This window comes from Perognathus longimembris, chromosome 28 (assembly GCF_023159225.1).
Source record: "Perognathus longimembris pacificus isolate PPM17 chromosome 28, ASM2315922v1, whole genome shotgun sequence".
In the NCBI taxonomy this organism is placed as follows: Eukaryota; Metazoa; Chordata; class Mammalia; order Rodentia; family Heteromyidae; genus Perognathus; species Perognathus longimembris.
This window is the reverse complement of record NC_063188.1, coordinates 104,948,982-104,975,913: the sequence shown is the minus strand read 5'-3', so window position 1 is coordinate 104,975,913 and position 26,932 is coordinate 104,948,982. Positions and strand designations below refer to the sequence as shown.

Genomic DNA, 26,932 nt, shown 5'->3' with positions numbered 1-26,932 from the left:
TAGAAATACAAAGCAGCACTCAGTTAGTTCCTATGTGATAATGTATAGAATGTGGACACAAGTTGTTTTGAATGATTTAACAACTGCTTTGTCCAATAAAGCCATCTGATAATTTAGGAAACATCCCAAGATATCTGGAAGGTCAAAGATCACAGATAATCACACTATAATTTTGTCCACAGAAGTAAAAAGCAGGCAGATGAGAAGAGGCCCCAGTATACAAGTGCTCAAAAATCCATCAAAGTGTATAAATCAAGGAAGTATTTATTGAATGTCTACTTTGTGCTCAGCATGCCTCACACACTGTGGGTAACTACAAAAGATCCACTGGAGAGGGGGAACATTCAGCTGGAATTTCCACTCATCCTAGATAGAGAGTAATGGTGGTGAGTTTCGAACAGGCAAGCTCACATGAGCTCATGGAAGCGCCTGTGTCAGGTTTGTGCTGTCCAGGACAGGCAATCTCCGCTACCTGATCTCTGGATTCTCTTTCTCCTTTAGACTTGCCATCGTGAAGAAATCATGGTCCATTCGACTATAACAAATGACTTGGATTCAATGAATGTGAACAGTATTTACCATTCTCCATCCCTGAAACCACAGATTTGAAATAAGGTCCAACAGTTACTCCCATGATACATCTTCCTTTCTTCCAGCAGCCATTATCGCCTTTTCCCCCTCTATTCCACCATCCATTAACCCTCAACAGCCCTGTGAGGCCAGACATATGCTTTGCCTATTTTATTCTAAGATAAAGATCCATAATAGGAAAGAGAAGAAGTCTGGAGGCAGAAATAAATACTGAAAGCAATGTCAATAATGATGCTCACTGCTCAGTCATGTTGTCTCTGGACAACGTTTCCTGAACAGAGCCAGGATTTTGATATTTCATGATATCCTTATCATTTTCTTTTTCTGTCCTGTGAAATTAAAATTTAGATATAGTAAAAATTATCTCAGGAAAAACAAGAGTTTCTCTAAAATGATGTCTGGACATCATCATTGTTCTGGAATCCTGGGTTTGTTTCTCCTTTACCGATGTCCATGGAGGCATAAGGATTGTCTTCCCTTTTTATTTCAGTTCTCCTGTTAAATAAAACAAAGTCCCCTTAATATAATGCTCGAAGGACACTTTTCATTAACCAGATTCATCACAATTTTGATGGCATCCTGTGTTAAGGATGCCTATTTGGGAAAACAGGAACACTCATGAATGGATAATACAAGTATTACTCATTGAGACTCTACTGAGGTCAGTTTGGTAATAATATTCATCAAACTTAGAAGTACACATTGGCTTCAAACCACTTTTCCTGCTGCTAGGATTTATCATACAGCTAAATTGATACACAAAAGGAATGACCTATATCAAATCATTGTACTCTTTTAAAATAGACACAGACATATAAATGTCAATTAGAAGAGGACCAGTTAACAAAATTATAAAATGGGAAAGTACTTTCTCAGCAAACACAAAGTATCTTTACGTAACTAATATGAGAGGGTCTCAAAACATACAAAGTAAGAGATAAGAATAGGTAAAATTAAAATGTATAACATAAAACATGCTAAGTAGGAGATGATATATGTAGAACATAAAGCCATGTGCAGTGGCTCATACCTGTAATCCCAGCTATGTAGGAGGTAGAGGTTGGGAGGATCGTGATTTGAGGCCCATGTCAACAAAGTAGCCATGCAAAGTAACATATGGAAGCATGAAACCTTATCTAAACATTAACTAAAGCCAAAGGGGAAGGCTGTTGAGTGTGGCTCAAGTGGTAAAGGGCCTGCCTGACTAGGAAGCACAAGACTCTGAGTTCAAACTCTGATATTGCAAAAATGAAAGAAAGCTGGGCACCAGTGGCTCACATCTGTAATCCTAGCTACTCAGGAGGCTGAGACGCCAGTCCGGCCAGGTAAGTCCCTATGACTTATCTTCAATACACTACTCAGTAAAAGCTGGAAGTGGTGCTGTGGATGAATGAAAGAAAGAGGGAGGGAGGGAGGGAGGGAGGGAGGGAGGGAGGGAGGGAGGGAGGGAAGGAAGGAAGGAAGGAAGGAAGGAAAGGAAGGAAGGAAGGAAAGAAGGAAAGGAAGGAAGGAAGGAAAGAAGGAAGGAAGGAAGGAAGGAAGGAAGGAAGGAAGGAAGGAAGGAAGGAAGAAAGGAAGGAGAAAGGGAGGGAGAGGGGGAGAGAGAGGAGAGAGCAACTACATAGTGCTTTGTTAGGTACTATAAAATATTGTTACTCTATTTCATATGCCTAACAAAAGTCAGAGTCAGGGCTGGGGATATGGCCTAGTGGTAAAGTGCTCGCCTCGTATACATGAAGCCCTGGGTTAGATTCCTCAGCACCACATATATAGAAAAAAGCCAGAAGTGGAGCTGTGGCCCAAGAGGTAGAGTACTAGACTTGAGCAAAAAGAAGCCAGGGACAGTGCTCAGGCCCTGAGTCCATGCCCCAGGACTGGCAAAAAAAAAAACAAAACAAATAAACAAAAGTCAGAGTCAATTATTTCTCAGAGTCAGAAAAAAAATCTAGTGGCAAAGAAACACTGGAAATCAAATATGTAATAATTGAAATCCTCAATCAAGGAGTAGGGGGCTGAGGAGAGTGATTGAGTGAGTGGATTTAATCAAGAGGCATTGTATGATTGCACTATAACTCCAAGTTGGAGAAGGCCTGACCATGAACTATGATGGCATGGAGTTTGAATGATCCGAAGAAGCAAAAAGGAATAACGGTTTGAAGCAAACCTCAGAGTTCATTCTTGAGCAACTTTCCAGCTCTCATCCATGGAGGAGTAAACAATGAGGATAATCCCTTGAGTCCACCAGCCCCTCATCCCTGCCTAGCTGCGGTGCCTCTCCTCAGTAGGGGAATGACTCTGTAGCTGCGGTGAAATTTACAGGAGCATGCTAATGAACTCCAGGCTAAGAAGGCAAAATGTTGACAATGTCTGGGAACTTTCTAGGGGATGCATCACAATAGTTAGGAGCAAAATTATCCAACGAACAAATTGGCCCTATGCCTTGTTACAAATTTTCCAGTGAGTATTCCCTAAATAGTCCTGTTTTAAGATAGATAAGTCTAAGAAAGGATACTTACTTCCTTCGCTCTCTGATCCCAATAATGACCAAGAAAACAATGCCAACCACTACCAATCCCATCACAACTCCAAAAGCAATCAGCCATATGGTGACAGGGGGCTGGTAAGGAGGTCGGAGTGTTGGATTAACCCCTAGAAACTCCAGGCTGTTATCATTCAGGCGGAAAACATCATTAATACGATCCCGGGACAACCTAATCACAAAAGCAAAACACAGGAAAGGGGACACTTAAAGCAAAATGAAGCTGTGTTTAGTCATTTACTTCTTTTCACATTCCTCCCGAAGGGTTTTGCAAGGCTTATCATGAGAATGCACCCCTAAACTAATAAAGAAATCCAGGTAGAGCTGGTCACTGGTAGTTCATGCCTATAATCCCAGATATTCAGGAGGCTGAAATGTAATGATGGAGGCTCAATGCTGGGCAGGAAAGTCCACGGAGACTCCTATTTCCACGTAATGGCCAAAACGCTGGGAGTGGAAGTATGGCTTAAGTGGCAAAGTACTATCCTTGAGGTTTTAAAAAAAAAAGCTCAGGGGGCTGGGGATATGGCCTAGTGGCAAGAGTGCCTGCCTCAGATACACGAGGCCCTAGGTTCGATTCCCCAGCACCACATATACAGAAAACGGCCAGAAGCGGCGCTGTGGCTCAAGTGGCAGAGTGCTAGCCTTGAGCTGGAAGAAGCCAGGGACAGTGCTCAGGCCCTGAGTCCAAGGCCCAGGACTGGCAAAAAAAAAAAAAAAAAGCTCAGGGATAGTGCCTTGAGTTCAAGCCTCGGGGCTAGTACAAAAAACAAGAAAAAGAAATCAAGGTACATCAGGCTCAAGGAAGACAGCCATGTTTGAAGACGATCAGACATCTTCCATGCATTGCAACCTAAATGACATTTATTAACAGCCTCCTCGGAAGGCTGAGCTGCAAAATGTGGACATGATTAATACCTGTTCAATTGTGACTACTGTGCTTTCAAACGAACTTAGCTTATTTAGAAGATTTTTCTCATCGGTTAGAGTGTATAATGACTACAAATAAGTCATGTCTATACTCAAGTCCCTGTAGGAGACTTTCCCAAATAATGGGTTCGTCAAGCCATCACTGAAGACTAACATGCAAAAAGAACTTTGTCAACCTCTCCAGCACCAGGATTGGAACTGGATATGTTATGGAGAGACAAGGAGTAATGATTATTTAAGACAAATTAGTGAACTAGAGAACATTCTGGGTTAAAGACTGAAGTCTCTGGCATCATACCTTCCTACCCTGGGTATAATCCCGGTCAAGAGGTCACATTCCAACAGAGAAAGAAAGGGCTCAAAAGAGAATGAGCCAAGTAATGCCTTGCAACTCCAAGAGCCTGTTTTACAAGTCATTCTAGAAACAAAGTTTCACAAAGTTTGCAGCCAGGTATTCAGGTGGGTGAGGCTCTTTCACCATCTTAGCCAGCGCTTTCTCCTAAGACAGACACAAGTCTTTTAAAGACAGGAATGTCTGGCATGGTTGTGTCATACACCACGACCCAGCCAGATTTTTCTAGACACACACTGCACAGTAGGTCTTGGATAAAATTCAATTATACAACTCAAGAGTGCCATTTAAGGAGCTGCCCAGTATAGAAGGCCTTTTATTGAATGAAAAGAGGGAATCATGTATAAGTGATATCCCATCTCCACTTCTGCTGTCTTGTGCAAAAGGGCTGAGGCAAACTGGGGGAAAACGATCTCTTCTACGCTCTCGCTGCTCATCTAAATCTCTCATCCAAGTATGGAGGATAACTATTGCTTAAGGAATCCTATTCTTACATACCTTCTTTCAAGTTTTGCGCAGTTAAGTGAACCCTACATCAGTGTCCCTACAACAAAACATGGTACTAGCTATCAAAGTACCGTCTACATCAAGACATCCACGCATGCTCGTCAGACTTCCATCAGCCAGCGTCTACTTCCCATTGCCTGACTGCGTTGTCAGACTGAAAACCCTGCTCCATTTTCAGGCCAGAAATAATTCAGAGGTACATTCTACACAGTGTTCTACAGTTACCCAGCAAGATTGAGCTCTAGTTGCTGACAGTGGGAAGTTCTTGCCAATGTACAATATATTGTCTTCTTTTCCCTCTCTTTCTCCTATCTATATTTTTATTATTGCTTCCCAAATAAACCACTTAAATCCTTGTCTGAAGGGTCTAGATCTGAGAAAATGTAAAGCAACATAGTTCTCCTGATAATGGATTCTTCTGGAATTGAAACACAAGTTTGGGGATAAGGTAAAACATGTAGAAGGGTCAGAACAACCCCCGGTACACTAAAGACTAGCAAGAGTTGTTACATTTGCTAACCCCTGTACCCTTATTGGTTTGTTTGAAAACCAAATGTCACCTGATGGCCTCTTCCACTTCATCTCGAGGTATGATGTCAGATGCGTTTTCAGGTGCAGTGACATAGAAGGTGAAAGAGATCCTTGGTGTCCAATTGCTCACCTTCACATTCTCCTCCCTGGGGAGAAACAAAAGAAGCCTTGGTCCTGTGGCCCAGGGAACACAATAAAGAGAATGATGGCTTTCCCTGCTCATGGAACAGAGATTTGGAGAGGCCCATGAGACAGAGAGGCGTGGAACAGCAAACAATGGGAAAACTTAATTGTTCAAACAAATTAACACCCTTTGAAGCACATGAAAGCACCTACAGAAAAGTGATACTATCAAATGGTAACTCTGCCATCATGCAAAATCCACATTTTTTCCAATGATAGAAAAAATGTCCAGGTGAAAACAATGAGAGAATCAGGAAGGAACCCAGGACTGTCATGAGAAAGCTATGGTGGACAGACATGGGTCAGTACCATCGCCACAGGTGGTGTGTTTATGCTCTCTAACCCAGCCCCTCCTAGGATAAAAAGCACTTGCACCCATGGGGAAGGTGAAAGTAAGGCTTACTATAGAATATTATAAGACACTGCTCACAGAGTTGCTATGATCCTAGTTTAAAAAAAACCAAAACCTAAGTCAATAGTCCTGTTTTCTAAGAATAAAAAACAAGGTTTTTAAAATGAGCTTCAAGGCCCACATGACTTTTCATTGCTCACTCCTCCCCACAACCTCCTGCTTGTCTTCTCGACTCTTCTCTCCACCCCCCCCCCCGGCCTTCTTGCTCTTCCTTCAACAGAGAAGCGCAGCCCTCCTTCAGAGGCCATGGTTGCTGCTCACCTCAGCTGAACCTGCCTCACCCTTGTCTGCCTCATGAGATCGCTCTCTGGTTTCAAATATTTGTTCAAATATTAGTAAGGTCTTTTCTGACCGTTCTAGTGCTGAGGAATGGAACCCAGGACTTCGTGTATACAAGGCAAGCACTCTACCACTAGGCCACATTCCCAGCCCCTCTATCACATATTTCTATGAAATTCTAGCTATTCACTTATAACACACATATTTCCCCAGAATTCACTTTTAACACACACACACACACACACACACACACACACACACACAATGAAGGCAGAATTTTTTTTCCTTTCTACTCTAAGGAGCTGAGGGCAAAAGCTGTTTAAGAGGAACATTGAGCTTGTCATCTACACGTCAAAAAAACCACAACCATCCCTAAGTAGGGTAGCCCCAAATTCCAGGATGCAAAAGAAGAATGCTTCCTCATGTCACCTAGAGAAATTCTTATATCATTATTATTAGTCTAAATGATTATTATTAAACATAGAAGAACGCTTAAGTAGACTATCAGATTTGAGAATAAGGGGATGGCTGGCTAGAGAACATGTGAAGCCAGCAAATGAACTCACCGAAAAGGAATTGTCTCGTTTTTTATTCTTAAAAAATACTCTCTCATGGCATATGCAACAGATGACTGGAACAAGAACATTTCATTGTCGTCCCATTCATACTGCAAGTTCACAAGAAAGATGCTGTTCAGTAAGGATCATGGGACATGTTTTAAACTAAATACTCTTCAAGCTTTATTGTTACCATCCCAAGGACTCTGGCTATTTATTATGTCAGTGGCCTCCAATGTGCCTGAGCCCCGGCAGTACATGGAGGACTGCTTAAAACTCACTCAGTTCCTGATTCAGACTGTCAGGGATGAGAACGAAGACGCAGCATCACCAAGTAGCTCCTGGGTGGGTGGCTACTCTGCTCCTCCGGCAACCATTGGGCTCACTGTCTTGCACTTTGGTTTGATATACATTCAAATAAACATCCTAAAGACAGGAGTCTAGGTGGGAGTCCCCCACAAGTTGTGGCTTTTACTTAAAATGTCTGTACTTTGTAGATAAATAAACTGGGATTTTTGTTATTTTATATTAAGTTCTCAGATCTGTAGAGGAACAAGGAAATCTCAGGTTCACAGAAAAAAAGGGCACTGTGAACAGAGAGGTAATCTTGTTTTCCAGTTCTAAACAAAGGTCTTGTGTGTTTAAAAAGCAAAGAAAAATAAACAGTACTTTTTTTTTTTTTTGGCCAGTCCTGGGGCTTGGACTCAGGGCCTGAGCACTGTCCCTGGCTTCTTTTTGCTCAAGGCTAACAATCTGCCACTGAGCCACAGCGCCACTTCTGGCCATTTTCTGTATATGTGGTGCTGGGGAATTGAACCCAGGGCCTCATGTATACAAGGCAAGCACTCTTGCCACTAGGTCGCATTTGTAAGGAAATGGAAGGACTTGGAAAAAATTATACTAAGTGAAGTGAGCCAGACCCAAAGAAACATGGACTCTATGGTCTCCCTTATTGGGAATAATTAGTACAGGTTTAAGCAAGTCATAGCAGAGGATCACAAGAGCCCAATAGCTATACCCTTATGAACACATAAGATGATGCTAAGTGAAATGAACTCCATGTTATGGAGACAATTGTTATATCACAGTTGTAACTACTTTCAACGTCCCATGTGTATCTGTAGCTTCTTCTATTATTGATGATGTTCTTGTATCACCTTCCTGTGGTTGTACCTACACTATCTCTGTAATCTTATCTGAGTATATTGGAAACCGTGTATACTGGTATTGGAACTAGGAAATTGAAAGGGAATACCAATTGAGAGACACAGGGTAAAAAAAAGACAAACAACTACAAAAGCAATACTTGCAAAACTGTTTGGTGTAAGTGAACTGAACACCTCGAGGGGGGGAGAAGGGAAAGGGGGAGGGGGGAGGGGGTATGAGGGACAAGGTAACAAACAGTACAAGAAATGTATCTAATGCCTAACATATGAAACTGTAACCTCTCTGTACATCAGTTTGATAATAAAAATTGGGGGGAAAAAAAAAAAGCAAAGAAAAAGTAGCATTGACTCTTTTCTCCAGCAGGTGGCAGCACAAGATTCGCATTTCTACTCTCCCTTTCAGAGAAAAAGGATCACGGTCTCACAAAAGAATTGTCACTTTTACTTTAGCTTGATTTCACCCAAGTGTGGGGAAGATGGAGTCACTTTAAGAGTAGCAATAATACTATTGATATTGTGACTAATAATATTCTTGTTATTGCTTTTATATTAAAACAATTGATGTTGAATTTTCAAATAATGCCATCGACTAGGTTGAAGTCTGCCACGATCTGGTTGGAATGATAGCTAGCCTGGCCCTAATGTGCATGCACACTGAAGGTTCAGTTTGGTTCCCATCAGCTTGGTAGTAAATTGGCCTCAGGACATCAAACCATCAAACTGTTTGGAGACTATCGAGCCCTGATGCATGGAAAGAGAACATGAATATAGACAAAAGAAAAACAGAAGATAATTGAAAAGGATTTTGATCTTTTGGGAGTAGTTCAAATTCATTAGGCCAATGAACAGCTAATACAAGTATGACAACAATAAATAACTTCAAGGACATCTAACAATTAGTAATAAATAGGAACAGGAGTTTGTAAAACACTGAACTTCTATTTTTAGGTTTATTTTCTTAAATTCTATTCTAGTGCTACCTATATTTCCAGGTCTTAAGTAACTATTAGAATTATCCTAGAAGTATTTTTGAATCTTGAGAAAAATTTTACTTCTCAGGATCAGCAAAAAGGTAGAAATGCAATCTTTGGAACCTCGTAGTGAGAAAACAATTTTCTGTAGCACCTTGGACTGCTTTATCTGAATGTCCTAGGATGACTTGGAAATGTGCAAAGCTGTCATGTTGCCACACCCCATTTAGGCCTTTGATCCCTATTTGTCTAAGACTTTCTGTCCTCTCTTCTTTCCCAGTCCAAGTTACTAGTATACTTCCTCAGGGTAGGTCACCTGAGATAGAGATTCAGGAGAGAATAATAGCTAATTAAATTAAGTCAAAGAAAGGGGTAATCGGATTCTCAACAAAACATTTTGTTACCCCAAAATATAACACGAACCCAGTGGTCATGAAACTTAGCTGGAATTAGAATCACCTAAGGAGCTTTGAAAACTATTTCTTTGAGTACTGACTGCTTTTTCTCCCAAGGATAATGTTCTATCATTTAAGCCACAGCTCTACTTCTGGCTTTTTGGTGATTAACTGGAGGCAAAAGTAGTAGTTTGAAGCTCAGGCAGGAAAGCCCTTGAGATTCTTTTTTTTTAAGTTGATTTTTTAAATTTAATTTTATTGTCAAAGTGATGTACAGAGGGATTACAGTTACATACATAAGGTAGTGAGTACATTTCTTGTCAAACTTGTTACCTCCTACCTCATTCTTGCAAGTATCGCTGTTGCATTGGTTCACCCTTTGTTTTTTGTCTCACCATTTTGAGATTCTTATCTCCACTAACTTCCAAAAAATGCCAGAAATGGAGTTGTGGCTCAAAGTGGTACAGCACTAGCCTTAAGCAAAATAGCACAGGGACAGTACACAGGCCCTGAGGTCAAGCCCCAGCACACACTGAGAAATCGTTTTAAGGATTCTCCTGGTCAGGCCAGCTTTGAAGTGCAATCCTCAGATCTCTGCCTCCTGAATAGCTAGGATTGCAGGCATGAGCTAACTATACTCGGCCTGTAAACTTGAAACTCTTGCTGCTACATCCCATAGAAACTAGATGTTGGAGCCCATACATGCATTAATATTTTGAAATTCTTACATGTGATTCCAATGTGCAGCCAAGTTTGAGAAGTAGTATTCCAACTCAGAGCTCCCCAGTCTTTGTATACAAATCACTTGGGACTCTGATTAGGCAGGTACAGATCTGGGGCCTGAGAGTCTACATGTGTAACAGGCTTCTCTTGATTCAGATCAATAGATTTAAGTGCCTTTGGTTGGTCCATGGACCATGCTGTGAGTAAAGCCAGGAGATATATAGATATGATTTGCTAACAAGCAAACTAAAAAAACTCAAGATAATGCTTCTAAAATCCAATGACTCAAAATACAACCATAACTTCTTCCTTGAATACAAGTAATGATGCTAATTATCAATTGGAAGGATGAGTATTTGATATCTAACGATCTTCCTAGATGATGTTGCACTGATTTCATAACACTTTCAAGGTAGTAGGTAAAAAAAAAAAAGGTGTTACCTAGTTAGTGTGGACTATCTTTGTAAAATCTTGGGCTTTAGTTTAAAGAGAACTATTTGACTTCCTCTGTGTCTAGCTCACCATGGAATGGGTATATTGTCTCCTGTTCAAGGGAAAAGAATACACCAAAAACCATGAACAAAGCACCGAGAATACTCACGGCTTTATCTCCAAGAGCTGATTTGAGGCTTATCCTCACTTTGATGCTTTGGTCAGTATCTGATTAAAGAGAAATCATAGACTGCTAGTTATAGATGACAGATTGACTCTCCCTTCCCAAGATCCCACTAAGCAATGTTTTAAAAAGGTATAAACACACTGTTGGAAAATGAGAAAGTGATGGGAGATGGGTAACTGCTTTCTTAGGAAACAGGAAGCCATGGCCTGATGTGTAGACAGAGGGAATACAGAATCACAAAGGCGTTTGAGACTCAGGTGTAGGACAAGTGGGAAGATGATATTGAAGGTCGGGATGTGAGTACAGGCACTTTGGGGAACATTTAATCCGCTACTCCATGGACCCTTGCTCTTAACAGTCACATAGACCTTGTACTCTGACAAGGTGACATTCCAGAAAGAAGATATGGGAACAGAAAACAGTGGATTCATCTCAAGGTAACAAAAAAACGGATGATTGTGGAAGAAAACTGTGATCCATATTGTGACAGGAAGATAGAATTCTGCAAGAAAGGCATCTCTAGGGGAAAAATCCTTAAGAATGAAAAGAATAATTTTGGAAGAATTGGGGGAAAGCAAACACAATGCAGATGAAAAATTAGGTGTGCTGAACAAAAAAATGAGGCAAGTAGAAACTCTGGGACAGGCCACATAAGAAATGATCCAAAAAAGATTGTTGCTTGGCTCTGTAGACAATGATAACTACTTTACTGAGGAAGAGAGAAATAGAAGTGGAATTGATAAGAAATGTACTCACTGCCTTACATATGAAACTGTAACCATCTGTACATCACGTTGACAAGAAAGAAATGAAACAAAAAAAGAAGTCGAATTGCAGGTGGAAGAGAAGGTCGAAAACTGATCAATAACAAAAGAGCAATAGATACAAATTATTTAGAAATAGAAAAGTGCCAGAGAAAAGTGGTAATAGTAATGAAATTCTATCATCTTTGAAGAGCAAGATTCAAGTGCAGTGGACTAGAGATTATTATAGTGTTGTAAAGTTGAGACTAATAAAACCTTGAAAAACAGAGTCAGCAAGGGTTTCTACATAGAGGGAACAAATACTCAGTTGTGTCATAGCCACCGTAAGACTGGGGCCAAAGGAGACTCGGGAAGCTGACAGCGCATGATACGAAATGTGTCAGCTCAGTACTCACAGGGCCTCCAGCCAGTGTTCCACCCCACAAAAGAATTCTTGTTTTGGTCTTTTAGCCAGCTAAATAGTGGTGCAAAGTAGTTGAGCAGTGGTCTCACATCCATATGATTTGTTCCTACTACATTTTCCAGTGCTAAAGTCCAGGGTTCTGATTTTCCAAGACGCAACATATTGCTACAGGAAAAAAAAAAAAAAGAGAGTATCCAGGGCTTTTTCACTAACTTCAGGTGTACATTTATTTACATCTATAACCTAGAGTTGTCTTTCTTTGACTTGGCTAAATTTTCATCTGGCAGGTAAGAAAATTAGGGTGCAAATAGACTCACTCTACTTTTTTGTGCCAATACTGGAGTTTGAACTCAGGGCCTGAGTGCAGTCCCTTCGCTTTGTTGCTCAAGGCTGGCACTCTACTACTTGAACTATAGCCCTACTTCCACTTTGGTGGTTAATTGGAGATGAGTCTCCTGGACTTTCCTTCATTGACTACTTTGAACCTTGATCCTCAGATCTCAGCCTTCTGAGAAGCTAAGATTAGGCATGAGCAACCAAAGACCTGATAATCTAATCTAAGGGCAGAACAAAGCCTTTAATCTCTTCCAATTATTACAAACAGAGCTCTGTAGTTCTGACATAAAAGAGATGGCGATCCAGAGACATCTCATGGCTGATGTTTCCATCTAATCACAAATTAAACATCTGTTCTATGTATAAGCAAGTATTGAGGCCTTGAATTTTCTTTTTGGAACAAAGAAATCACATTCAAAACTAGGCATTGAAATGAGTATTACTGGGTTCTAGAAGAGGTTTGACACTTTGAGGCATTTCTTACAGCAACTTCTGCCCAGCTTCAACAGAATTTGAGATGTCACATTTGTGCAGGGGGCCTTCATGTTTAGCTGCATTACAAAGGGCTTCTTGAAACTGGAATTGGTAAATAGTCCTTGTGTAATATCTGTATAAGAGACAAAGAAACAATACAAGAAATTCTCATCTTTAATGACTAGGGTAGGGTCACTGATTGGAGCATATATTGAAATTATGTGCCCAAGTGACCACAGAACTACTAACCAACTACTGTTTCCCCACAATAACCAAACATGAACTCTATAGACCCACCATAATCTACTTGCATTTATGTATCAGATGATTATCATTTTATATATCATCTGCATTAGCACTATTTTACTCTGTTAAATAAAATTTACTTATTTATTTACTCTCTTAATTTTATTTACTATGTTAAATGTCAGCTCACATTTGTATTGTCTTTTACAGAAACTGAGATGCAGAAAATTCAAGATTTGGCACTAATAGGTGATGAAGAACATCTGCTTTCAGACTTCATGTTAAAATATTCTTCAAATACATGATGAACTCTGCTGGTAACAAGAAGACAAACAAAATACTCTTGTTTCTCTCCCCATGAGCCTATTGGTTCCTTGATAATGCAGGAAATGTCTCACTCAAGTTTGATTTAACTCAATTAACCATGTTGGATTAAACTGAATTTAGATTGATTATCTATTTTGAACTTCGAGTGAGAAGTGGAGAAAGAAATATCATTATCACTTGGTGGAGCTCCATTGGTTTCTTTTTAACAGGTTGTCCCTAAACCCTACCGTGAGATAGAGAGAAGAAAAAGGTCATTTACCGGATGAATGAGAAATCATTAGAAACATGGAAGAGAGTGGCAGGGTCACAGAATGTCTCATCATGAGGCACAGGTTCCACCACCCCCACGATCTCTCGCCTTTGGGAATAAAAGGAAGAGACAGATTAACGGTGGGTCAGCCATCATGAGAAGGTAGAGTTGCTCACAATGACTGCACTTTCTTGCTACAACCAGATTTCTATTGGAGAGGTGAAATAACAACTGTGTACAAAGATCAGAAATAAAGGCCCTGTGTGATTATATCATTGTTTTAATTCAACCAAATATAGCAATGGAAAATAACTATATCTTCAAAACATAAATACATTCATAAAGCACATCACCCGCCATCACTCTAACACTTCCTACCACATTTTTGTGCTCCTGGAAGCTGTTACTTGGTAACATTGAAACATTACTCTCCAAGGCTCACTGAAATGTCCCCTCCTCTAGAAAGCCTGCCTCTGCTATCACTCACCTTACAACATGGTTAACCTTCAACCTCCCTTAGTCTTCTCTAGCTATGTCTTCTTTGCCATTTCTCTGTGCTGTAGTTTTTCCCATAGCACTTCTTGGCCTGAAAACTTGAGCTCCCAGAGAGTGAGATGTGTCTTGGCCATCTTTACAGTTGGTGCCAACTGTACTGAACACTAAGGAAAGCCATCACTTCTGTTTGTGAATGACTAAGGGAACATTTAGATGTCATGCATTAACTAATTACTATAAAGGTAATTCTATGTTCCTTTAAAATTAAGAGGGATAAGAAATTATTGAAGAGACAGAATAATAGGTAAAGAAACCATGTATTAGGCATTGTTTAAAAGAAATGCTTTTGTCCTTAATAATTTTTCAATCATTGTGGAAAGCTGCAATAGTACTCAAATACTAAAATCAGAGAGTGCTGACTCCTTTCTCCCAAAGAAGATTTATTAAAAGGAAGCTTAGGTGTTTGGGGCTGGCTATCTGTTTTGATGCCATTTCCCCTAACTTGACTACAACTCTATTTTTCATAAATTTAACCACAATCACCAACTTTCAAGATTGACCTCCTTAGATCCTAGTTATCCTGACTATGAAGCTTTTCTTGAGAACCCCAATCCTAGTCATGTTAGATATATTCTCTCTGGAACATGATCCCAGGGAACACCGGCAAAGAGGTAAGGACGTGAGATCAGGAAAGGAAAGTAGCCCCCCCCCACACACACACACAAAGATGTGTTATCAAGGAAGGTCCCACTGTAGATAATTGGAGACTATTCCCACTGAGGAACTCCATGATTCTTTATAGAGTACATGCCACAGGACTTAGCCACCTTGAAGTCAGGGGTGCTGAAGTATTTGGTTATCAACTCCTATCAGTCATTGGTTGAAGACTGATGGGGCATTAGCTCCTCAGCCCCTTCTGCTATTTGTGGGTCCTAGTGGCCTCGACATAGAGGTAGAGGTGTGTGTGTGTGTGTGTGTGTGTGTGTGTGTGTGTGTGTGTGTGTGTGTGTGTGTGTGTTTTGGTATTAGGACTTGAACTCAGGGCCTAAGTGCTGTCCCTTAGCTTTTTTGCTCAAGACTGGTGTTCCACTACTTGAGCCACATCTCCATTTCCAGTATTTTGGCGGTTAATAAGTGATAAGAGTCTCATGTACAGATTTGTCTACCTGAGCTGGCTTCAGATCCTCCGCTCTCAGCCTCCTGAGTAGCTAAAATGATAGGCATGAGTCCCCAGCCCCCAGAATCAAATGTTTGTAGCTACATAGCAAAATCATGAGAAAACACTGATGATGCCATAGTCACAGACTTACTTCATCTCCCACCACTTCTTCATCCACTGCTCTTTGGGGATTTCACCCTTAAAGACCATCCATCTCCACTTCTCTAACATGAATGTGAATGGCAGTGTTCCAACAATAGTGAGTGCTTGTTTGAGTAAGAAGTTTATTTCTGTTTCTAAAAAAAAGGAACAATATCAAAAATATTAAGATGAAACTATCAAGGGATGTTTTGTGTCCAAAATAGCTCGCCTAAAATCAAGATATTATTCTACAAGATACACTTGATTATATAAGAAATACTGGCAGTGAACATAATAACATGTATGTATTCATTTTTCCACTAAGGGATTTGAAGTAGGATGAAGCCCTGGAACCAAATGGATAAATAAAAATCTAAATGTTAACCCTAATCCTCATGTCTTTTATTAGTCTCCATTGTCTTCTTTAAAGTAACTCCTCACTGGAGTTAATTAGGGCTATTTTATCTACTTTCCCAGTCATTCTGTTTATTCTTGAAAGCTCTGCGAAGGCAGTGATTGTTAATGTCTCATTCAAGACTGTATATCTAGTCCAGTGTCTGCTACTTAATGCCCTCTGTGAGCCCTTGGTAAATAAGCAAACATTAGCAGATGTGGTGCAAAGCCAGTAAACCAGGGAGAGGAAAAAAATATTGTGCTACCACAGGGTAGGCTAGTATAGATAAGGATAATGAACCATACATTTCAAAATTTTAAAAGAGAGCTGAGATGTACAGCAGTGAAAACTCACATGCCCAGCACGTACCTAGTGTTGGGCTTGATCCCAAGTACTATAAAAACAAAACAACAAAAAACCATAGGAAATCATTTGACCATTTTTACCATGAGAAATGATAAATCTGTGTCGGGAGATTTTACATAGATATAGTGTATATATACATATTATATATATACATACATACTACATATATATGTATATAATGTATATATACATTATGTATATATTTACTCTGGTTTAAGCATTACACAATGTAACAAAACATTATGTTACTCCATTAGCATGTACAAGTTTATGTACTAGCAAGAAATAAATTTAATTAAAAATATCAATCAGGCCAAGTGCCAGTGTCTCATACCTGTAAGCCTAGCTATTCAAGAGTCTAAGATTTGGGGATCTAGATTCAAAGCCAACCCTGGCAGGAAACTGTAATACTCCAATCCCAATTAACCAGCAAAAGCTAGAAGTGGAACTCAAGTGGCACAGTGCCAGCCTTGAGTTAAAAAGCTATGGGACAAAGCCCAGGACTTGAGTTCAAGCCCTAGTACAAAAGGGTAAAACAGTAAAATAAACTCCACAGAGCAAGTCATCTGCCAGATAACCAAAATCGTGCAATGTACTTGAAATGTACTAACATCTTCCTTAGAAAGGATTGAAAACGCTTTTAAGACATGATGATGACTTTCCATTGGCCTACTTCCAGGCCCCTTCGAGATCACCAAGGGTCTGAAGCCAGTAATCAAGGCAAAGTGAACTGCCTAGACAGGATGGAGCTCATGACCTTAACCTCCTCGACCAAATGTTCCAGCCAGTAGAGCTGATCATTATGTCACACATAGCAAAAATAGGAGGAAAGAAATATACAGAAGAGAAGAAAGTATTAAACTCTAATTGTCCTTTTACCAAAACTATAGTATATTCACAGAAAAAATTAGATCTATTGAACATTTTTGTGTTCCATCCACAGAAAGCAAAATGGACTGCTTTGGTCAAAGACTTTGAGGAATTGCATAGGTATGAGGGGAAGCTGCAGGTAAAACATGGCTTCCACTAAAATAGAAATGTTTTGGTGCCTTTCATCACTTTGAGTACTTTCATCATTCCTTTTTAAAGAACCCCACAAATTCAAAACATACTTTGTTTTGCATTATACTGTAGGAAAGCCTTTATATCAGGGCTCTGCTTCTACATCTGCCTCTATGTTGCTTTTGACTTTGAACTACTTTTCCTCCTTATCTTCTGTTTACTACTGGGTAAAATGGTTTTTTCTTAGAATCTGTTCCTGTTGTTCTAATCTTTGGGGTAAATTTTTACCCAGAACAAGAATCACCTACTCTGAAGCCAGACACTGATTAGAGGAGTGACTTTGGACAAAGCCTTTCAGTTCTAGGGGATTATTTAAGTATCCTCAAAAAGCTCACCCAGTTCCTATTTGATATTTTTAGAGTCCCAAGACCTTTGGTCAGTTGATTCTCTTCTTCCCCATTTAAAAACATAAAACCAGGACTGGTGGTACAGTGAAGTTAGCGTATTTGCCTAGCATGTGCAAGGCTAGAAATTCAACTCCCAGCACTGGAAAAAAAAGTACAAACTGGAATGTTCTGATACATTGTACCAGCACCAATATCCAGTTACCTGTACACATCACATACTTTTTGTAGCAAAAAGGAAATCTTTCATATACATGAAAATAAACACGTTCACTCATCTTGGACTAATGAACTCCCTAAACATGAAACAATTACCATCATCTTCATGAAAATCTGATGGCAGAAGCCCAATGGATTTCAGATGCTTTGGTGTAGCTGCAGAAAGTGACATGATTTCCCCGACAGCTTCGTGGAACCCTTCATTGGCTCCATTTCTTAGCAGGAAAGGTTGGATGGCATATGCCATGTCATACTGGATATGGCCCATCTCGTGATGAGCTGTCAGGAAGTTGTCCATTGTCACCTTTGTGCACATCTTGATTCTACACAAAATGAGGATAAAAATGAATATCATTGAATTTCATCGAATCAAGTTAATCATTATAGCGGAGTGCCACCAGGTGTTGGTGGCATGTGTTCTCTTTCCCAAATGTGGCTACAATTGAATTTTGAGTATCTACTTGTTATGTTTCTGTGAATGGGTTGCCCAATATAAAGCAATGAGCAAGGATGATTCTTATTCTGCTCACACGCTAATAGGGAGAAAATAAACAGAGCCCTCTGCTACAAAACTCCAAGGCAAGTTCTGTTTAAGTTATGCCTTTGGGCATAACAATGGGTGAATATAGGCACTGTCTCCTAGAAGCTCCATGAAGGGCATAACTGGGGATGCAATGAGCAACTAGACCTTGATCGATGTGTAGGAATTCGTAAGGAAAACTTATATTCCTGGAAGTGCCCAGAGATAAAGGCCTGAGAAAGAATATGACATTTGGGACACTTCAAGCACTTTTATATAGTCAGGATCAAAAAATAATCAAAAGGGGCCAGATATGGAGACTGAGAAAACATTAGAATAGAGTCATTAGAATAGTGTGGGTTATAGCCCATGAAGCAAGAGTAGAATGGGAAGTAAGAGAGCCAAAGACAAAGCCTTAGGATAGTACAGTCTCTGGGGTTTGGGGAAAGGAAGATGTCTCAGGAGAGACACAGAAAACACCGAGAGGTAAAAGGAATCTGGAAGTCGGTGAAAAATGACCATTGAAAGTCAACTGGAAATACTGTCTAATAATGATGTGGCCAAGTGAGATAAGAACTGCCTTTGTCAATTAGATGGTGGTGGTCTTTTTCAACTTGGTAAGAGTATTTTCATTCAGGTACGTGTAGGCATCATAGTCTCCTGGTTTCCAAATTAATTCTCCTACCATACTAGTTATGTCATCATTACTTAATAGCAATAAATATCCTTTAGGGACCCTTCACTGCCCAGTCATACACTTGACCTCCTTTATACAACCCAATATGACTCCGATCTGCTTTTCTCACTTGATTTTTGTATATTGATTGCTGTATGTAAGAGGGTATGCTATAAAACTTACATATAATTTCTCTTTTGTGATATTGAGGCCTCAAACTTGCTAGGTAGGCATTCTACCATTTGAGCTATTCCATCAACCTTTTTTGCTTTAGCTTTTTTTAAATAGAGGCTCATTCTCATATCTAGATTTACGTAGCCAGGGACTGCAATTGTATCTTTACTTATCTCCATTCCCTGCTCTAGCCTCACTCCTACTTGCCTGAGAGCTCTCTGTCAATAAAGCTCTTTTACAAAACTCTCTTATTTGAGCTAGGGAACCCAGCTTAAAGACACAAATCGTCAACATGGGGATTACTGGTCTATTTTTATAAATAAGGAAACTGAAACCTAAGAGGTTTAAATGCATTGTCCAAGGTTGCTTAATCATTAAGAGACACACCTAGGTTTCCAAAGCTTGTGTCCCTTTGCCACATCATAGAGATTATCCTTCACATGTTTGTTATTCTAGCCTAACTAGAATTATTCTTGCTGACTCTAGTAGACACACCATCTGCACCTGATCCTGATGTTCTTCCACTCTGGTATCTTCCTCCCAGTTGTCTGTCCAGTCTCTTCTTGCATATAAAGCCCAATTCTAATGCCAACCAAAAATGATCTGATCCTGTCTCCTATTCCACGTGTGGTCAAGTGTTTTCTCCCAGCTCCCTAGAAATCATCCCTGTGTCTCGCCTCTTAGAACATATCACTTTTTCTTTTTTTGATCCTAGTTGATTATTCATCCACTTATCGAGCTCATCCACTATGGAAAAGCATAAAGGGAAGGATCAAATTCTGATTCACCTATTTGCCTCCCTTTATGACTTTGCAACTTGAATTGGCATATAGCATTTCCAATGAAGCATATTGGCTAAAGGTTCAGTTAGGGCCTGTTAGAAATCATTCTTGTGAAAACCAAATACACTTTCATGGACTCCCAGCCTTACTCCAAGGAGCTTTAGCTTGTCTCTTTTGCACCCAGAGAATCAGAGAAGTAATCCCTTACTGCAGTGACTCCCATTTAAGTATCTGCACTATCAATATCAGACCAGTTACCTGAAATCACCTTTCCCCAGGTCCCAAGCTGTCGGGTGGCAGACCACTTTTCGGTTGTCTCCTGGCTCAGTTAGCATGGAGTTTTCCCAGAATCCTTGGGTCATCTTAGGAAGACCAACAGATACAAAGAAATTCTCTGCTTCCTTGAATATCCTATTTGCATCCCAGGCCTGGAAGCCGAAAATAAAAAGTATTTGATACCAGCATTTAATATTTCTGTTGAATCCATCCATTAGCATAATATGCCCATATAGAAATTTAACAGCATATATGGACATGTTTGAAATGTTTATACTCTTTGTCTTGGGTATCCTTTCTCTAGGAAATTACCAGAAGTTAAATCAAAGTATTACATTGAGTACTATTTTTCTTGGTGGTCCTAGGACTTGAACTCAGGGTCTGGGTACTGTACTTGAGCCTCTTTGTGCTCAGGGGTAGTACTCTACCACATGAGTCACATTGCCAAATCTAGATTTCTCTACCTGGACTGGCTTCAAACCAAGATCCTCAGACCTCAGCCTCCTAAGTAGCTAGGATTATAGGCGTGAGCCACTGGTACCTGACTTAGATTGAGTACTACTTTTTTTTTTTTTTTTTTTTTTTGCCAGTCCTGGGCCTTGGGCTCAGGGCTTAAGCACTGTCCCTGGCTTCTTCAAGCTCAAGGCTAGCACTCTGCCACTTGAGCCACAGCGCCGCTTCTGGCCGTTTTCTGTATATGTGGTGCTGGGGAATCGAACCTAGGGCCTCGGGTATACCGAGGCAGGCACTCTTGCCACTAGGCTATATCCCCAGCCCCTGAGTACTACTTTTTAATAGTAAAAACTGTAGAAATAATCATCAGAATGATTAAATAAATAAAATAACACCATTGTGGAGGGAAAATTGTGTGGCCACCTGAATTATATTTAAAGGATTTTATCAATATTATAAAATATAATTTAAGAGAAAATAAAATATAAAAACTACTTATATGGTATTACTCCTGACGAGGAAGTACATGAAAATGTTAGCAGTAGAGTAAGTGAGATTGCATGTGATCATTTAAAAAATTTTTTCCCACTATTTGGAATTCTAGACAAGTTCTCTACCACTGAGCTACACACCCAGGCTATGGTTTTGTTGTTGTTGTGTCCTATTTCAAGTACAAGCAAAAAAAAAAAAAAAAACCCAATGACTTTCTATTCACTAAAGACTTCAACTCAAGCCTTCAAAAATTGATTAAATCAAGGGTTTAATTAGGGATTGGGGCATTAATAGAAGACACACACACTTAAGTGGACATAAAGGCACCAGCTTTTAGAACAAGAAGGTCCAGAGGTGGCCTAGAAGCCAATTATTAGTTGGGCTTTGGCTTCATGGGATGTGAGAACTGGAGAAAGACAGCAATAGGCATCTGCCATCTAGCAATTCTTCTTGAAACAGATGCCTCAGGAATCAGCCAGCCTTGCTTAGGACATAAGGCCTACATCAGAAAAATTAAGTTTGTGTAATTGAAAAGAAGTTCAGAAATCATTTTTAGTAACATGGAAAAACTTTCTCTGATCTTGAACATCAGCCAAGGTTAGTTTTCTCCTGTGTCAACCCTGGGAATGAGAAATAAAATATGAGACTGTTTCTCTTAATTAAATTTCAAAAGCCTAATGTCAGGCTGGAGATGGAGCTCAGTGATAACACTCTTTTCTGTATTCACAAAGCCCAGCATTAAAGGCAATTGATACTGATGAATGTGACAATCTTATTTGAGTTGATTTCTAACTAATACATAAAGGTATTAAAATGTACATATTTCTGGAGTACCTTGTGATGTTCTGATACAAGTATCTATTGTATAATGTTCAGATCATGGTAAACATACCTACCTCCTCATTTACAATTTTTTATTATTTATTTATATGCAGTGTTGCAGATCAAACCCAGGTCCTCATGCATGCTAAACACCACTTAGCTATAAACTTAGCCAGTTCATTTCTGGAAAATTCTTGAGATCTTTTCTTTTAGCTTTTGAAAATAAACAATACATTACCATTATCTATAATCACTAAACTGTGCAATAGCATACTAGAAATTCTGACTTCTGGTGACTGATAACTTAGCCCCCATCCTTCTCTCCCCTCTACTCTCCTCAGCTTCCAGGAGCTGCCATTCAACTCTCAACTTCTATAAGATTCATTTGTTTAGCTTCACATATGAGTGAAAACCTGTAGTTCTTGACTTACTGTGCCTAGCTTAGTTCACTTTTATTGTCCACTTTTATCCATATTGTTGCAAATGGCAGGGACTCATTCCTTTTATGACTGAATATTATTCAACTGTGTATGTGTGCTACATTTTCTTTATCCATTCATCTATTGGTACACTTACATTGCTTCACTTTCTTGGCTACTATGAGCAGTGCTGCAATAAATATGGAAGTACAGATTTCTCTTCAACACACTGATTTCATTTCCATTGGATATATTCCCATAATTTGGTATATGTCCAATTTCTGGACCATATAGTAGTTCTACTATTGATTTTTTGAGGAAGTATTATATTGTTTTCTGAATTGGCTATGTTAATTTTCAGCCCAATGTCAGTGTGAAAGGATTATTTTTGGTTCACATTCTCAGTATCACTTGACACTTAGGTATTCTTACTGGAATGACATCATATCTTATTGTGGTTTTGATATACATTTCCCTGATGATTGGTGACAAATATTTTTTTCATAAAACTTGATTATCTGTATACTTTCTTTTCAAAAATGTCTAAGTGTAGGGCCCATTTTTTAAAGTTCCTTATATATTTTGGATATTAATTAAAAACATTGTCATATATTGTATTGATGTCACATACAGTTTTCTACCATTTTGTGAGTGGTGATTCCACTGTGTAGATTGTTTCCTTTGCTAGGAAGAATGTTTAAATTTTTTGTTTTGCTTTTTGCTTTCTTTTCCCATGCCTCTGAATGTCAACAAATACATTCCCATTTAAACGTCCTCAAACATTTCTCTTCTGTTTTCTTCTAGTAGTTTGAATGAAGAATGGATTGATGAATGAATGAGTAGAGAGAAATATAAAGTAAAAATATTAGAATTTCTGTGTTCGATTGTTAGTTGCCACTATCCATGTAACTTTGGAAAAAATCATTTGCTTGAGCCTCAGCTTCCTCATTTACAGCATGGAACTCTAATAATACCTGTCCTGACAATTTCATAGATAACATTAGAAGAGGTGGTGGATGGGAAAACACTTTAGAAATGGCATGGACTGACATAAAGGTATGCATGCTGTTCAACTACAAAAGGGTCAAGGAAAGCTGTAAGAATCTGGAGGAGTTGCAGCCTTAAGTTTTTATTCTTCTGTGAACATTTCCCTGAAACATGTTATATAAAGATGTACATTATTATATTGCTATTTACAGATTTAAAACTATTAACAAACAAATGTTTAGTTTCTTAAGAAATGTTGAAAGCAAATGGAAGTATAAATAGTAATTCTACACAGAAACATAGAATTCAATTGAATAAAGGGAAAGCTGTAATTAAAATTAAAAGATGATTGCATTGATAGAAAGGAAAGAGAATTTAAACAATTGTATCATGGTGGTAATAAAAGGTGTTTTAAGAAGCTGATTTCCGGGGCTGGGGATATGGCCTAGTGGCAAGAGTGCCTGCCTCATATACATGAGGCCCTGGGTTCGATTCCCCAGCACCACATATACAGAAAACGGCCAGAAGTGGCGCTGTGGCTCAAGTGGCAGAGTGCTAGCCTTGAGCAAAAAAGAAGCCAGGGACAGTGCTCAGGCCCTGAGTCCAAGCCCCAGGGCTGGCTTAAAAAAAAAAAAAAAGAAGCTGATTTCCAGTGACTAACTCTGTAATCTTATCTATTTAGGAGTCTGAGACTGGGAGGACCAAGGATCAAGGATAGCCCTGGAAGAAAAAAAGTTCACAAGGCCCCTTCTTAACTAAGATCTGAGCACAGTCATGTTTACCTGTTACCCTAGATAGGATGAAAAGCCAAAAATAGGCAACAGACCAGCCACTTGCTTGCATGGGAAGCAAGACCCCATAATCATAATAAGCAACACACACACACACACACACACACACACACAAATGGAAGTGTAGCTCAGTGGTAGAGTATCTGCCTGACACACATGAGGCCTCACAGTCATACCCCAGTATTGCTAAAGTAAAAGAAAAAAAGAAAGAGAATTATTTATATGATTCTAATATTTTAACCGTAATGATTTTAACATGCAATATAATATTCTTGCTACTATTCACAAAGGACTGAGGAGTTAGCAACAGTATCAATACTATACCTATTATTCAAGGTACTTGAGGTCACTGATATTGGAAACCACTCTCCCAGAAAAATACAGTTAAGTTAACTTGAATGTTTTTATTATCATGATTTCACTCACAAGAGATACAAACAAAAGGAAGGCACACAAAGTATATAATTAAGAATTGAGAATGTTTTAAAGGCATCTTCCTACCTGCTGTACCATTGCATCAGTAACATCAATGTTTGGTTTCTGTTCAAAGGGAACTACCAAAGAGTACAAATTTGTCCAAAATCTACCCCACATATCACCTATTTGAGACAAAGAAAGCACATTAGTAATATGATAATGACAGCATTAATACAGTCCAAACTTTATAAGGTGTATGAGGTTGAATTGCAAAGAAACCCACTCAGCATTTCTAAATACTCTGGTTTCTCTGCTTGCTTTTAAATGCAACTGTTTTCCTTTTATTCTTTCTCTTATTTTAAATTCCAGAATTTCCTTCTTCTGTCTCCTCTAAATCACTAAAATGGTAAGAGAGTATGTGGTTATGCAAAGCTTGTTAGTGAATCAACCCAGTTTCTTCCATCTTAAATTACTATCCAAAGGTACAATTTATTAAGTATATGGAATACACAGCAATTATAGATTAGAAATTTATATAATATCCCACTGTGGTACAAATGTCTCATATTGGATTTAAAATGATCATATAAGGTTATTATTTTAAAAATTCTGAAAAACCTAAGTTTCATTTTATTATTATAGTAACATAATTAACTGGGTAACTTTCCAAGCATCTCTAACAGTGTGACGTTGGATTCCAATGTCAGAAACTCTAAAAGGAAACACAGATATAGAAAACTTCAATCTACTATCAAGAGCACCAAAAGGCAGTATGCCTATATGATGAATACTCCAGTTAGTTTATTTTAAATAAATAAATAAATAAAAGGTAATAGAGATAGTGAAAGGAGAGGCTGAAGTGGAGTTGAATATAATTGAAGTACTTTACAAGCCTGTATGAAAATTATTAATGTAGCCCCTTGGTACAGTTAATGTATGCTAATAAAGAGAACAATTTTTAAAAACATATATATCATAGAAATACATAGAAATATGTAAATCAGGCTGAAGTAAAAGACCAAAAGGGCCCCCAAGTCATATGCCATGGCTTCTAAAATGCAAACCTTCAGCTAAATTGATAAAATGATAGTGTCTACAATAAAGGCAGACATGATACCATTTTTTCTGTTTGTTAAGCTTTACCTGAAATATCTGCTCTGGTCATGAGAATTAGATAAAGGATAGCTTATCCAATGGATAAGAAAAGTGGGATTTGAAGGAATGGCTACAAATCTGTATAGTATATTTAATGTGAAGTTGATGAAACAGTGTATATATACATAATATACGTGATTACAACAATATAAGTCACTAAAGTGTAATATATATATATATATGTATACATATATCCTGTGCTAGTACTATGCTCTGTCATATATGATGGTTGGTTATTTATGTAGATCTGTAAGGTCATCTTGTATAAGAATGAACATATTCTGGGTAACTTCATAGCATGGAAGTAGTGGAAATGGATAAAAGGCATTAAATGTCTGCTCGACTATGAAAGTGACGCTATGTTTTCATTCATGGCACAAACTTTTCTGATATCTCTATTTTATTTGGCCTTGGATGCCATGGGCAGAGAGAGAATAACCACTCTCCTTTACTTATTACTCATGTAATTCTAAAGCTAGTACTTTTCAGGAAGACTTATTGACACCATTTATAACAGACTCGTAAGGCTTTCCCTGAGATCATACTTTTATTCTAGAAAGCCTTCGCTCACTCCTAATCACTAGTCTATCAAGCTTCATTCATCTAACAATATGATCCTAAAATCCAAAACTCTTCCTAAAGAGGTTAGTCAACCAGCTTGAATCCTCAAAATTTTCTCCCTTATTTCCATGTTTGTTTTAACCTGGAATTCCTTTTCCAGTTATCTTTCAAATTTCCTTTTATCCTTTGGATTAGAGCCAATATAATGACCCTTCATAAAAATAGTGATATAATAAGGACTTAATGTTTATTTTCTGCCGAAGGACACTCAAAATGTGACTTCTATGTTACTAACTTTACTCGTGGAATTTTTAAAAAAGTTTTATGTTAGAAGCTTTACTCCAAAAGATCATGTTACTTATGAAAATCACTAAGATGGTAAAGAACAGGAAGAATTCCCAGCGTTTCTTACCAAGTAAATGAGCAGGAAGGCATCCAGTTGGACTGATACGGGAGGGGTAAACATTCATCAACTTTGTTCTCACATAAGCATGAAGATGCTCATATAATGGTTTAATCTGAAAGATCCAGAAAAATGTTTAAGACCAACAGTAGCTAATTTAAATTCCCAATGCCTAACTCTAGAAATAAGAGCTGCTTCATACAAGCAGAATTTCTCTAAAATATTTTTCTCCACTCAAATATTCTGGTTTGAAAGCATCCCTTTCCACC

The 26,932-nt window shown here is 38.7% G+C and overlaps 1 protein-coding gene across 1 annotated transcript in view; it reads right to left on the bottom strand.

Annotated features, from left to right (window-relative positions):
- Positions 1-241: 241 nt before the first annotated feature.
- Positions 242-26,932, bottom strand: part of Ace2 (angiotensin converting enzyme 2) — a 42,124-nt gene continuing 15,433 nt past the window's right edge. Inside the window, exons 6-18 of the mRNA XM_048336789.1 lie at positions 26,673-26,778; positions 24,629-24,726; positions 20,146-20,315; positions 17,832-18,058; positions 15,361-15,505; positions 13,565-13,663; positions 12,743-12,865; positions 11,915-12,087; positions 10,738-10,796; positions 6,891-6,991; positions 5,480-5,596; positions 3,108-3,302; positions 242-1,086 (exon numbers count right to left, since the gene is read on the bottom strand). Of these exons, the coding sequence (XP_048192746.1) occupies positions 978-1,086; positions 3,108-3,302; positions 5,480-5,596; positions 6,891-6,991; positions 10,738-10,796; positions 11,915-12,087; positions 12,743-12,865; positions 13,565-13,663; positions 15,361-15,505; positions 17,832-18,058; positions 20,146-20,315; positions 24,629-24,726; positions 26,673-26,778 (1,722 nt within the window). The 3' untranslated portion in view covers positions 242-977. The remainder of the gene's footprint in view (positions 1,087-3,107; positions 3,303-5,479; positions 5,597-6,890; positions 6,992-10,737; positions 10,797-11,914; positions 12,088-12,742; positions 12,866-13,564; positions 13,664-15,360; positions 15,506-17,831; positions 18,059-20,145; positions 20,316-24,628; positions 24,727-26,672; positions 26,779-26,932) is intronic.